The following is a 14018-nucleotide window of genomic DNA, read 5'->3' on the forward strand; positions in this document are numbered from 1 at the left end:
CACTTGATGGCAGGAAAGCCATTCGTTCTGGTGATTTTGGTCATCACTTATACAAGTGAAGGGTGCGTGGCCTGCATAGTGTGTTCTGAACAGGAATCTTGTTTGTGTGTGTGTGTGTGTGTGTGTGTGTGTGTGTGTCCTGGTGATGAGTGGTGCTTCTATCCCTGACTACTTTCCAGTTTTTAAGCAAAACAAATCAACCACAAAGGGTAAAGTGCCTCGAACAAAATGTAGTGTCAAAATCAAGATAACCTTTTCTTGAGGCACAACACAACAATAAGCAGCTTGACCTTTTGTTAAACACACTGAACTACAGAACAAAACAATAAAACATCCAGTAAGCGCTTTCACATTCTCTCGAATGCTTCATCAGACTGTTTAAAAAACTAAGCCATTTCTACATTTAAATACCTTTGCTGTTACTTCAACCAATCATTATTATTCCTTAATTGATGACATCAGTGCTTAATTGATTAAAAAACTTAATTTAAAATTGCTGGCTGAAATTCATGTTCAAAACCTCTGCTTCTTTATCTTAAAAACAAATATTTAATTTATAATAGATGCTTCAACCTCATACAGCTTAAAAACATATATACATATCTCAAACTATATGTTCCATTATTTAAAAAAATGCTTATGTATAAATGTGTACTATAAAAATATAAAATACATCAAATATATATGTTTATTAATGGATTTGTGAGCCATCCTGAAAAACACTAGACTAATGGCTTATAAACAATGTTAATGCTTGTTGTCCCTTGCTATCAAGAATGGTTTCATGGACACCCTGTCATTCAAACCAGATAGTCTATCTGCTTGTAACCTCATGATCCACCTTGTCTCTCTTTGTTCAGTGTAGTTTCTGTGATCACCTAGCCTAATGTTCTTGTATACAAACTCAATCACAGTAAATTTAAAACCATGTGTACTCCCTTCATTTATAACATGCTAGGGCATTGCTGTCATCTTCCCTGTTTATAGCATAGACATGTTCTCTAAATCTTTCTTGAAGGGTCCTATTTGTCTTATCTACATAAAAATGACTACATTTTTTGCATACTGCTAGGTATATTAGATCCCGTGACTTGCAGTATGCATAAATTGAAAAATTATACGGTCTTCCACTGTCAGGGTGGACAAAACTATTGCTATTAGACATGTAACCGCACTGGTTACATGTTCTGCAAGCATAGGTCCCTTTTCTATTGGATGTTAGCACCAATTTATTATTTCTCTCGTAATATAATAGTCATTTGAGTGATTTTGTATTCTTGTAAGTAAATCTAGGTTTATCCCCCACAAGTCGCTGTATATATCATCATCTATGGTGAGAATATTCCAGTTTCTGTGGAAGATCTCTCTGATCTTATTTGTATACGATATCACTGGCTGTTGTGGTCTGAACAAGGCTCTTTCATTTTGCTGATCTATCTGTCTGCCTCTGTATATGTAGGGTTTTTCACTTACTCTCCTATCGACAACCTCTTCCTGATGCAAACTCCTTTTTTCTTCTGACGTATACCCTCTTTCTTTGAATTTGTTAGATAAGGTCTCTATGGTTCCCTGAAACGTAGTCTCATCTGGTTAGTCTAGAGACCCTAAATGCTTGACCCTTTACTGTATTGCGATAAATATGTGGGGGGTACATATTAGTGCAATGTAACAAAGAATTTCTTCTACATTCTTTCCTAAATAACTGCGTTTGTACAGTGTTACCTTCTTTCAGTAATATGACATCTAAAAATTCGATTTCGTGTAGTGACCATTTCCCTGTGAAAGACAGGAAACTTGTGGTGCCATTTATATTTTGAATGAACTTTTAGTGTCTGCTAATCACCTTTCCATATTAAACATAAACAAACCTCTTATACAATATATTCGTCTCATAATATGGGCTACGTGTAATATAGGTGTATTCCCAATATGCCATAACTATGTTTGCGCATAAATTCACACAAGGAGTCTTATCGCCACTCCTTTCTGTTTAATAAAATATTGGTTTTCATATGCAAACACGTTATTTTTTAAAACCAAATCCATTAGTAAAGCACATCTTATTATTTGTTCTCTTGGCATATTTTTCTCAATCAAGAACAGCCTCATGTAGTTGACCCCTGTATCATTAGGAATAGATGTAAATAATGATGTTACATCCAAAGTCGCCATGTATTCTGTCTCTATCATTAGGTATGTAGTCTGCAAGGCTTTCCAGAAATTGTTGTGTCCCTTACTACTGTAGGAGTTTGTTCCAATATGCTTCTTAGTTGTTTCTCTAAATATGTAGATATTGTTTCTGTTAACCATCCCTTGCTCGAAATTATAGGTCTCAAGGGTGGACTTTCAGTGTTCTTATGGACTTTAGGTAATCCCCTAAAAGTCGGTGTAGTTGGTTTCTCTATTAAAAATATTTATAAAGATCTAAATCCATCAGTGCACATAACACAAGTCATATAGTTCATCATGTACTCCATTAATAACTTTGTTGAGCTTCACACCATCAATGTCCGTGTATGTCTCACTATCATTCAAAAGAATCTGAATCTTGGATTTATACATCTCAGTATATAATACTACTACTGCACCCCCTTTATGAGCATTTCTAATGACAATCCCCTTGTTTTCCTGTAAGTTCTGTAAGGCTTGTTCATCGCTATTCAGATTATAAAAATCATGTTTGACTTTAGCTTCTTTATTGTCTTGTAACTTCAATAGGTCTCTCTCGAATGCTTTCTCAAACGACTCTACTAAAGGGTGCATCTGAGGAATAAAAGTTGATGGCTTCTTGAAAATTCTATTGACATTCTGACATACATTCTCCATATAACATTTTAAGATTTATATTTCTAGTAAACATTTTTAAATCAATTAGTATATCAGTAAAGTCAACATCTTTCGCTGGAATAAAATATGAGCCTCTATTTAAAAGGCTTCTTTCTGACAATGTTAAATGGTAACTAGAAATGATAATAACTAAGTTTGACTTGCAGGTTTCAGCACTTTTTTCTGAAACTCCAGTCTCTCTTCGGGAAATTTGCATTTCTTGGATCCCTTTAACTGTGGCCATGGCGTTTTCATGTTCAGCTGTATGGGTAAGGGGAAAGAAGAAAAAAAACCCTCTGTGGAAGTGGTAGGAGCTGCACTGCCAACGTTTGTTTCTTTCCTGCATACATCTTGATTCAGAATTCTTACATTACTCGTTCCCGCTAGAGCTGGCGGTTCTCTACTGATATCCATCGCATCGTTGTTACTTGTGGTATTATTCATCATCACTTCCTTCCTGGTAGGTGGCTCTACACCCTTCTTGTTCGGCATATCAGGCTCCCTGATTGGTTGAACTATCGGAATTGGTGTGTCTCTTCTTCCATCTACGGATTGGTGGACCGTCTGTTGCTGATTATTGCCTCTCCCTCTCATTGGTTCGTGAGGCCAAGTGAACACATTCCCCCTCTGGAAATCTAGGAAGTCCCTTTCAAGTTTCTTTCTTTTTCTTTCCCTGCATCAATTTATTCTCAAGTAATGCGACATTAGCACTAGCGTTTGCCAAAAAAATTACTCGTCTCTCCCTGTGTCATAAATCCAGCCAATTCTTCACATAGTCTAGTAAGTTCAAACATTAAGTATTTTTCTATTGACATGTACTGCCCTACTAGTAATTTCATATAGCCACAGCTGGTCTCAAGGTTGAGTTGTTGCCATTTACTAAGTAGTACGGGGTATGTGTTGCCAAAATTCGGCATCTTAAGTATATGTAGACCACGTGGAACTACTTCAAAATTAATGCAGGCTTCCATATGCCTACGTTGCCATTGTGTACATTTAATTTTCTCTAAAGTTTGTTCTATTTTCCTCGTTTAGTTGTATAACATTAATGTTTGTCAATATCGCTGGTTCCCCTCTCATTACTTGTTAAATCAATCCTTGATAATTTCAGTAAAGGATTACGGTCAGCTAATAACATTATATATTTGATATATTTTATATTTTTATAGTATACATTTATACATAAGCATATGTTTCTTTTAAATAATGGAACATAGTTTGAGATATGTATATATGTTTTTAAGCTGTATGAGGTTGAAGCATCTATTATAAATTAAATATTTGTTTTTAAGATAAAGAATCCCAGAGGTTTTGAACATGAATTTCAGCCAGCAATTTTTAATTAAGTTTTCTAATCAATTAAGCACTGATGTCATCAGTTAAGGAATAATAATGATTGGTTGATGTAACAGCAAAGGTATTCAAATGTAGAAATGGCTTAGCTTTTTTAACAGTCTGATGAGGCATTTGAGAGAATGTGAAAGCGCTTACTGGATGTCTTATTGTTTTGTTCTGTAGTTGTGTGTTTAATAAAAGATTAAGCTTCTTATTGTCGTGTTGTGCCTCAAGAAAATGTTATCTTGACTTTCCAGTTTTTCCCAAGGTCATATTGCCATTTATTTAAACAATATGGTAGAGGTTTCATATATCACTAGGCAAATAGGGATTACTTCTTCCACTTGTGAAAGAATTCACAGGATTATAGGGTGGTCCTTCAATAGCAGTCTCTCTTTGTCGGCAGATCATATTCAGAGAGTAAGACACTTCCTTACCGGACAGACTGAGCTCATACGATCTCTACCAGTTGTTACAGTTCTTTATCCTGATTATGCTACCCTGCAATAAGATTCAGGATATCTGGTGTAATCCTGGCTTTGTAGTTTCCTCTGCATTTTTCCCACCATTTTCTCTGATAAGCTTTATTCAGAAAGTTGGCAGTTTAAAAAAATTGAGATGTTTATTGTACATTCGTATTGACAGGCATAGTTCATTTCCCGTGATACATACGTTTTCTTTTCTTTTTTCCTGGAATCTCCTTTATCTGTCTCTCCATGGGTGGCTTGTAACCTATCCTACTAGCAGAGACCCATTCGCATCTCGGTGCATTCAAGCCACGAGCTTGGTTACTCCACTTCATTGGATAATCATGTTGGCTTCTGTTTTCAGGAGGGTAGTTGCTATTTTTTCAGCTCTACAGAGGGCCATCTCCTCCAGAACACCTACAGGAGTAAGTGGAAGACGTTTTCTATTTCTTTGCAGTACTTCTCAGCCTTAGTTCCATTGGTTATAGGAATTTCTTGGAAGTTGTGGATGTAGGCCTTTGATTATTTGTCCACCAAAATTCACTAATTGCCATTTCTTTCATTCCACTGTGGACTCCATTTTCCTGACCTGTCTCGAAGTGTGTAACCATGCTAAGAGTTGCATTTTTTATGTATTTATGCCTTCTGTGTGGAGTCTGCATGTCCTCCCCGTGGTAGAGCGGCGTTCCGAAATATATGCGTGAATGGGCTTGCCTTCATTGAAGGTTGGGCGTTGAGCTGGCAACTCGGTACTGTAAAAATCTACTGCCAGTCATTGGCACTGTAAAAATCTGCTGCCAATCATTAGCGGACCGGAGTTCCGCTGTGGCGACCCCTAACTGGGAAAAGCCGAAAGACAAACATTTTACATTTGTTGACCGGGCTAGTCTAACTGGATATATGTCCATTTTCATTAGAGGCCTGGGGAGAAAAGCTCCACATAAAAAAAACAAAGCAGAACATTGCAACTACAGATACAGTTCACTTGTCAGACAAAACAGCTGTTTACATGGTAACATAGTAATCATGATAGATAATCAAATTTTTTTTTTTTTTAAGACCAAACAATAATAGAAGAAAAAACTATTTAGAAGAGTGTGAGACATTCCAAAATCAAAGTTGTATATACGTCCCAGAAGAACAGAATTATTTACATGGCAGGGACACGTTATTTATAAGGTAGTGACACATTCGTAAGGTCCTTGGTGGGTACGATCATCCTGACCTACAATAGTATCTGAGAAGAAGGGGTTTTGTACAGTCTCAAGTTAGCTAACTGATCAGATTAGCAGAGGGGTAAAAGGTAATGGTCTTAAAAGTAGCAATGACGTGAGTAGTATTTGGCGTGAGAACCTAGGATAACAGGAAGAGGAATCTTAGTTTGGGTTGGTACAAGGACATAGCCAGTGGGTTGTAAGGTATATTTTGAGTTTCTTTTTGAATAGTGGAGTTTTAAGAAAGAGATGCGAGTTCACCAGGAAGTAGGTTCCAGATTTTTCCCACAGTGTTAGAGAGAGAAAAGGGAATTTCCTGCTTTATTGTTGGGTTTTTGTTTGGATACCAGTAGTTTTTTTGCTGAGCGTAGTTTGTAAGATTTTTATATGGGGTGATTAGACTCATGAGTATTGTTGGATTGCTTGGATGATAAAGGGTGTTACGGGCAATAATAAATTGGTGGAATTGAATTTGATTATGCAACTCCAGCCAACCCAGTTGTTTCATATTCTGGCAGTGGTGGGTTTTAAAAGGGGAGCAGGTTGCAAATCTGGCAGTGTTGTTGTAGGAGGTTGCCAGCTTGTTGATGTTGCTTTTTGATAGATTAGTGTAGATAGGAGAGGCTTAGAGGGGAGTTGAGATAAGGTGGGTGTGGGCAATAGTAGTTCTAGCTATGGGATTTAGGAAGGGCTTAATCTTACAGAGGGAGCCTAGTTTTCTGTTGACTGATTTTTATTGTGGTGTTGATTTGAGTATCATAGTTAAGGTTGTGGTCTATTCTTACTCCTAAGAGTTTGGTGGTAGTGTCAGGAGATATAACCATGCCATTATTAGATTTGATAATGAAGTCAATTGGGGTGGACTTTTGTGTGGGAGTAAAGAGCAATAATTTAGTCTTTTTGGGATTAAGGAGGAGACAGCTGTAACGGACAATTTTCTACTAATTTAAAGACATTTTGCAGTTCAGATGGACCAGTAGCGCAACATATTAATGTGGAGTCCTCTGCATATTGTATGCATGTAGTTTGAGGGATGTTTACATTTAGGTAGTTTATAAAAATTGAGAATAAAAGAGTGCCCATTAGAACCTTTGGGTGCACAAAGGGTGACCAGGAATGTGGTTAGACTATTATCCCAAAGCACTGCCTGATGATCATCGTGTTTCACTGTTGCAGCCCTAACAAATGGGTTATCTGACTCCCGGTAGCCCTCAGTCGGGCAGAATACCAAAGGTAAATAAAAATGTCATCGGTTGTAAAGGATGTCGGGGCGTCTGATACAAAAGGAGGCAGCCAACGTCACTTCCTCAGTCTTCATTGCTGCGGAGCCCGAAGTAGAAGCTTTTCATGCACGAGTGCCGGTCGGCAGTTTACCTTTGGTTTCCGACTACGAGTTTAAGTCTACTACAGCTAAGTACCCCGTTGGGGGATTCTCTTTTCTTGCCTTAACGAATGTCAGAAAAAGTTAATTGCCTTACCTGTGGAAAGCAGATTCCCCATAGAGATTTTCATTCCTTTTGCATTATTTTTTTTGGCCTTGACCACGACGTTCCCAAGTGTGATCTCTGTGCTTCCTTTAATGCGCGTACTATCCATCGTCGGGCTAAGATTTTGGCTAGGCATTTTGGAGTTTGGCCTAAGTTCGTTGGTATGGCATCCACCAGTCTTCAGATGTTCCAAAGAAACGTAAGGATAAGGACCATGACAGGCCTCAGAAAGCCAAGTCCTCGGATGAGGTTAAGTTAGTAGTCTAAGTCAGGCGGTAGCCAGTGAGATGCCTTTGCAGACTGCAGATGTATAATCGTAGGCCTTAAGTCCCTTAGGCCTTCGGCCTCCTTTTTGCCTTCCGACCTGTCGCCTCTTCTGCTGGAGCCACTAAGCTGACTTCGGTGTCCGAGGCCTCCGTTTTGCATTCTGACAGCAAACTTTTTCCTTCAGCCTTGGCGGTTGCCAGGCCTCCCTAGTCCTTCAGGCTGGCAGGTAAATTTTCCATTCGTTAGCCTGTGAAAAGGCTGGCTCCAGCTTTTTCTTGTTCCCCTCATTCCCAAATGGTTAAAAAGGCGAATGATTTGTTGACTCTTTTATTAGGGGTACTCTGCGTCGTCCTCCTAAAAGAAGTAGGGATGTTTCTCCTGAGGTTTTGTCCTGCTCCGGTTCTGATTCTTCCAGCATTTCTGCTGATGAGGAATTTTCTCAGGTTTTTTCTCCTTTTGAGGATTCAGATGCAGAGGAGTCCATCCCTTCACCATCTCCACCAGAGGAGTTCTCTTTTGGTGATACTTTAAATACTCTCAAAGAACAATTTAAATGTGACAGGATTATCCCCAATCCAAGAAACGGATTAGGAAGTTTCTGGATTTACCTCCGCATAAGCCTCTTGCTATTCCCCCTGTGTTGGAAGTTGATAATGTTTTTCTGGAAAATTCCTGGTCTCCAAATTCAGTTCCTCCTGCTCTCAGGAAACCTGACCGGTACTACTGAGTCCCTGATGTTTATCTTTTTCTTTTCAGGAATCCGTTGGCGGATCCAGAGGTTATTTCTCAGGGCCCTAAAGGAGTTAAGGCCATTGTTACCAGGAATCCTGTTCCATCTGACAGGGAGTCTAGGAACCTATGTAGGTGGGGTAAGAAGGTTTATACCTTCGCCACCCTAGGTATTAGGGCTACTAATTTCTATTTCGTATGCCGAAGTACCAGCAGCACACCTTGGAGGCTATAAGTCTAGGATAGCAAGTGCACCTCTTTTGGCAGAGAGTAAAGACATGCAGGATTTACTGAATTCTGCCAGTCGGGTCAATAAGCATTCTTTGCATTGTGGTTTTGACATCCTTGTGGTCTCCAGCAGGGCTACGGTTATTAGATCTGTTATTAGAAGGCACGCTTGGCTCAGAGAACAGCCTCTTCCACAACTTGCCAAAGCTAAGCTTTTGGATGTACCTTTGCATAAAGACAGTCTTTTTGGCAGCAAAGCAGAGGAAGTACTAAAGAAGATTGAGGATAAGGCCAATTCCATGCAAACTGTTAAGGTTTTTCTGCAAGTTCAATCCCTCGCTTTAGCAGGAATTACCCTACCAAGAGTTGGTCCTTTCCTGATACCAGCAGACAGAACTGTTCCAGGACTAGAGGTAACTAATCTTCTAGGGGCCAGGGGGCTACCCCTCAAATGTCTAGGCATTGGCAGGCTTCCACTTCTAAAGGGGGAAGCGCCAAGCCTGCATCTCGATCAAAGCACTCTCAATGACTTTTTACAACTTCTGCCTGTTCTTCCTTGCCAGGATAGTTCTTTAGGGGGAAGGTTGGCCCTTTTTGCAGATGTCTGGGCCACTATCACAGAGGACAAATGGGTGCTCAGAAGTGCCCCTGTGGCACAAGTTTTCTTTGTGCACCTTTCCAGCTCCCAAGGGATTCCCGGGTGTTCCTCCAAAGTTCAAAATGCTTACTGTGTCTCGGTTGCTACCGCCGCTAGAAAAGGATTCCTGGCTGGTAACCTTGGATCTCAGAAGCTTATCTGCACATTCCTATCAGGGAAAGTTGCAGGCAGTACCTTCCTTTCAGAGTGGGCGAGCAACATTACCAATTTTCTGCACTGCCTTTTTGGCTTTTCTACTGCTCCCAGAATCTTCACAAAGTGCCTGGCCCCAGTCATTGCTTTTTGCAGGCAGAAGAAAATTCAGATTTACCCATACTTGGATGACTGTCTGATTCAAGCAAGTTCTCAGGAACAGCTATTAACGTATCTTGAATTCCATTCGTAAAGAATCTCCTCTCTCTCTTCCCTGGGTTACACTCTCAATGTGGAAAAAATCGAAAATGGTACCATCCAAGGCGATAACATTCCTTGGAGTGAGTCTGAACACAGCCGCCCAGATGCATCTCACCCAGGAGAAGCAGACAACTCTTTCAGTTTACTTTAAGGACTTGGCAAGCCTGTCCCAGCTCCCTGCAAGGAAATACCTGCAACCTCTGGGATTCATGGCATCTTGTATTCTCATGATTCCATATGCAAGACTGCTAATGAGGAAATTGCAATGGTACCTCAAGAACATTTGGTGTCAACACACAGAGGACCTGGATATGATTCCTCTGCTTCCATCTCTGCAGGTGGAGTTTCTGTCGTGGGCAACAGCCTCTCTACAGAACAAAGGCATGCCTTTTCGGACACCTCGTGCCACTCATGTTCTGACTACAGACGCTTCAGACTACGCCTGGGGCGCACCTCTGGATGGCAGATGCATACAGGGACGTTGGAACGCCCAGCAGATGCACCTGCACATAAATCTGAAAGAGTTGATTGCAGTTCAGCAGGCCTTACTAGCTTTCAAGCATCATCTTTTTCCAGGGACCCTGCTTGTCAAGACAGAGACAACACCACGGTCATGTGGTACATCAACAAGCAGGGAGGGACTCGCTCTTACCCCCTGTGCAGGCAAAGCATGAATCTTCGGTCCATGGCAGCATCCCTGGACCTGCATCTCCTAGCTCAGTTTCTTCCAGGAAGTCTCAGTGTTTTGGCGGACTAGTTGAGCAGGCAAACCCTGGATCCTCATGAGTGGCAGCTGAACAAAGCAGTCTTTTTTTTTTTTTACAGCATCATTCAACGTTGGGGCACTCCTTGGATTGACCTTTTCTCCTCCCCAAACAATCATCTGCTACCTCTTTTGCACCAGACAGCAGCACAGCAGAGCCTGGAGAGTGGATGCTCTGTCCTTCTCTTGGACGTTATCAGTGTACACCTTCCCTCTTCTTACTCTCCTTCCCAGAGTATTAGTGAAGATCAGGGATGAACGTCCAAGGACTATTCTCATAGCTCCGGACTGGCCCAGACAGCATTGGGTATACGCTGCTTCGCAGCATCTACCATTTTCCTCCTTGGCATCTTCCTCTGAAGCCAGATCTTTTGGTTCAGGAAAGGGGAAACATTCTACATCCTCATCTTCAGTCTCCATCTGGCAGCATGGCTCATTGTATGACTCCTTCCCTTTCCCAACAGGTGGGTGATGTGCTGAGGGAGGCCAGAAGCACTAGGAAATCCTATACTGGCAAATGGGAAAGGTTCTCTCAATGGATGCAGGCTAGAGGGGAGTCTGCTTCCCAACCTACCCTTCCTCTGATCCTTGAATACCTGGCTGATTTGCTGCAGGGTGGTCTTTCCTTTTCCTCTATCAAGATCCATGCTTTACCCAACTCTGCTCATTGTTCTGTTGAACAGACCATTTTCTGTCATTCCCTGCTGAAAATTTTTCTAAAAGGTGCTTAGAATTTTAAAACCTCCCAGAAGAGCACCAACTCCAGCCTGGGATCTTAATTTTGTTCTGGAGAAACTCACTCTTCCTTTTGAGCCAGCTGCCTCTACAGATTTAAAGTTTCTCTCCTGGAAGACTGCTTTCCTCTTGGCTAGAACTTCAGCAAGGAGGGTTTTGGAGCTGCAAGCTTTGGCCATGGAGACTTTTCTTATTTTCCCTGCAGATAGTCTCTCTCAGGACTAATTCCAGCCTGACTCTTATTCAGTCCATACACCTTCCTACCTTCTTTCCTAATCCTCGCAATAGAGGTGAAAGGATCCTACGTTCTCTTGATGTGCACAGACAGCTCGGGTTTTACCTGGACAGGGCTAACTACTTTAGAAAATCAGCACAGTTATTAGTCAGTTTTGCTCCTGGAGCCCAGGGCAAGGCTATTTCTAAGCAAACCATTTCTAAATGGATTGCAAATTGCATTACCTTATTTGTTATTCCTTTCATTGCAAAGCCTTGCCTCAAGGGGTTAGGACCCTCTCTACTAGAGCGGCTTCCACTTCTGCAGCCTTTCTAAGGGCTGTCTTTACTAAAGACATTTTGGAAGCTGCCACATGGTCTTCTGTTCACACTTTCACAAAGCATTATAATTTGCCTCGGTTTTCCAGAGCCAGGGCAGGGTTTGCCACTGTGATGTTGCAGGGCATTATCTCCAACATTTGGTGCTGTTGGTTCCTCCCCCCTGTTCTCTGGGGTTTGGTAATCAACCCATTTGTTAGGACTGCAGCAGTGAAACACGATGAACATAGTACAGTTGTGTACACTTACCCTAAATGTAGATGTTTGAGTGTATTCACTGTTGTTGTCCTGGTTTCCCTCCCTCCTTCCCCCTTTTTGGGGTCCTCTCCTGTTCTCTATTCCTGAGGTACAGGCTTAATTTATTATTTGCCCAATTGTTTTTTTGCTTTAAGCCTTATTTTCTGGGGGCTCCTGACTGTTATGGTAAGGAAGACTGAGGAAGTGACGTCGGCTGCTCCTTTTGTATCGGCCGCCCTAACGTCCTTTACAACTGACGTAATTTTTACTTACCTTTAGTATTGTGGCCGACTGAGGGTTACCGGGAGCCGGATAACCTATTTGTTAGGACTGCAACAGTGAATACACTCTAACATCTACATTTATGTTAAGTGGACGCAACTGTACTTTGCCTGTTATCTAAGTAGGACTTGAACCACAGTAGTGTCTGTGTATCATGTGAGGGGGACTTGAGTATATTTAACAGTAGCTGATGGTTGACCATGTCAAATGCTTTTGAGAGATCAGTAAAGAGTGCGGAGGAAAGAGTGTTACTTTAACGTTTTTTGTTAATGTGGTCAGAAAATGATAGGAGGGCAGTAGTGGTGCTATGGAAAGGTCTAAAGCCATGCTGAGAGTTGGCCAATAAGCTATTTTGGAGAAGGTGGTCTAACAGTTGGCGGTGCATTTTTCCATAATTTTAGCTAAGGGAGAGAGTAGGGCAATTGGACGAAAGTTAGAGAGTTCTATTGAACTACCATCTTTGTGTAGGGGGATTTTATGGGAGACTTTCCAAATGGATGGGACGGTACCTTCTGTTATGGTTCTATTTATTAAGATAGATAGAAATAGGATAGGTTTTAACTTTTGCTGCTATTTGCAGATATTTGGCTGGTAATAGGTCAGCAGAGGGGTATATGGTTTGAGTTATTGAAGAAGGATACAGATGAGGGAGGTAGGAACAGGTTGTAGTTGAAGGTGGTACGTTAGTTGAGGAGGAAGGCATATTGGGTGATACAGGAGGTAATGAGTTAGCAAGTGATTGGCAGGCTTCAGTTAAAGTATAAAAGGCAACAGCAATTTGTTTGGGAGTCACATGGGCTCTTCCTGATGGGGTTAGTGTTTTTGAGTGGTCTGGATGTAGGAGTCTATTGATACCTGTCCAGTATTTTTGCAGTTTGTTTGTTAGTATGAAGTTGAAAGTAGAAGTTTCTTTTGTCTAATAGTATTGGTGTTTTAGTAGTATTTCTAAGCTGTATCAGCTGGGTCTTTAGTAGTACGCAATTTGTTTAAGTATAATTTTTTGCTTAGTTTCCTTTGTTAGTCATGGAGCAGTTTTTGTCCTGTTCCTAAGAGTACAAGTAGGGGCATGGTAGTCCAAGATTTCTAAGAATTTGGAGTTTAAGTATATCACTGCATCCTCTAGCTGGAGGTGTTTTAGGGGTGACCAGTCGTACACTAAGTTTATTTTGGAAGCTTTCAGGGTTAAAATGTTTATTGGAACGAGTGGTTCTATTAAGTGGTTTTAATTTATGCCTGCTGTCAAAGGTCTTATTTCCCGTGCAGGACACTTGTTTCATACTTGAGAAATATATTTAATAAGCCTGTTGTCCACAGCTAAAATTACTTTTTTTTTTTTCTTGTCTTGAAATTCATTGTTTCTTGTGGTGTTTACTTTGTTGCAGAGAGTTTCTGAATTACAAACTTTAAAGTTCTTTTAGAAAAGATGATACATAAGTAGCCCTTGGTTCAGATCCATTTCAGTGTCGTGTGAGCATGAACAAGTTGTCTGTATTCTTGTTTTAGTTTTTTTAATCAGGTTGAGTGCCATTTTGCCTTGCATGGATTTGTAGAGGCAGCGCAGGTATTATTTTGCTAGAACTAAGCCTATCTGCAGGGATGACAAAGCTGTTCAAAGTTCATGATGACAAGAAAGTCACTAATTGTCTGCCTGGATTGTGATGGTTACAGAAAGATGCCTGTATCGTTTCTAACTGCTGTATTTGGAAGTCATACCTTTAAACATTTGTATATCTGCAGCTTGATCATATTTATACACCTTTGTAAAGCACTGTAAGTTGGATATCCTGTTAGGACTGTAGTTCATAGGTAGATACTAGGCTATCTGCCATAGGGCATTTATAAGTG

The 14018-nt window shown here is 40.7% G+C and overlaps 1 protein-coding gene across 1 annotated transcript in view; it reads left to right on the forward strand.

Annotated features, from left to right (window-relative positions):
• The first annotated feature begins 2966 nt into the window (after nt 1-2966).
• The window catches only part of LOC122817312 (zinc finger BED domain-containing protein 5-like), a 1006885-nt gene continuing 995833 nt past the window's right edge, over nt 2967-14018 (forward strand). Inside the window, exon 1 of the mRNA XM_044090534.1 lies at nt 2967-3095. Within this exon, the coding sequence (XP_043946469.1) occupies nt 2967-3095 (129 nt within the window). The remainder of the gene's footprint in view (nt 3096-14018) is intronic.

This window comes from Protopterus annectens, chromosome 12.part0, assembly GCF_019279795.1.
Source record: "Protopterus annectens isolate FY-2018-M chromosome 12.part0, PAN1.0, whole genome shotgun sequence".
Classification (NCBI taxonomy): domain Eukaryota; kingdom Metazoa; phylum Chordata; order Ceratodontiformes; family Protopteridae; genus Protopterus; species Protopterus annectens.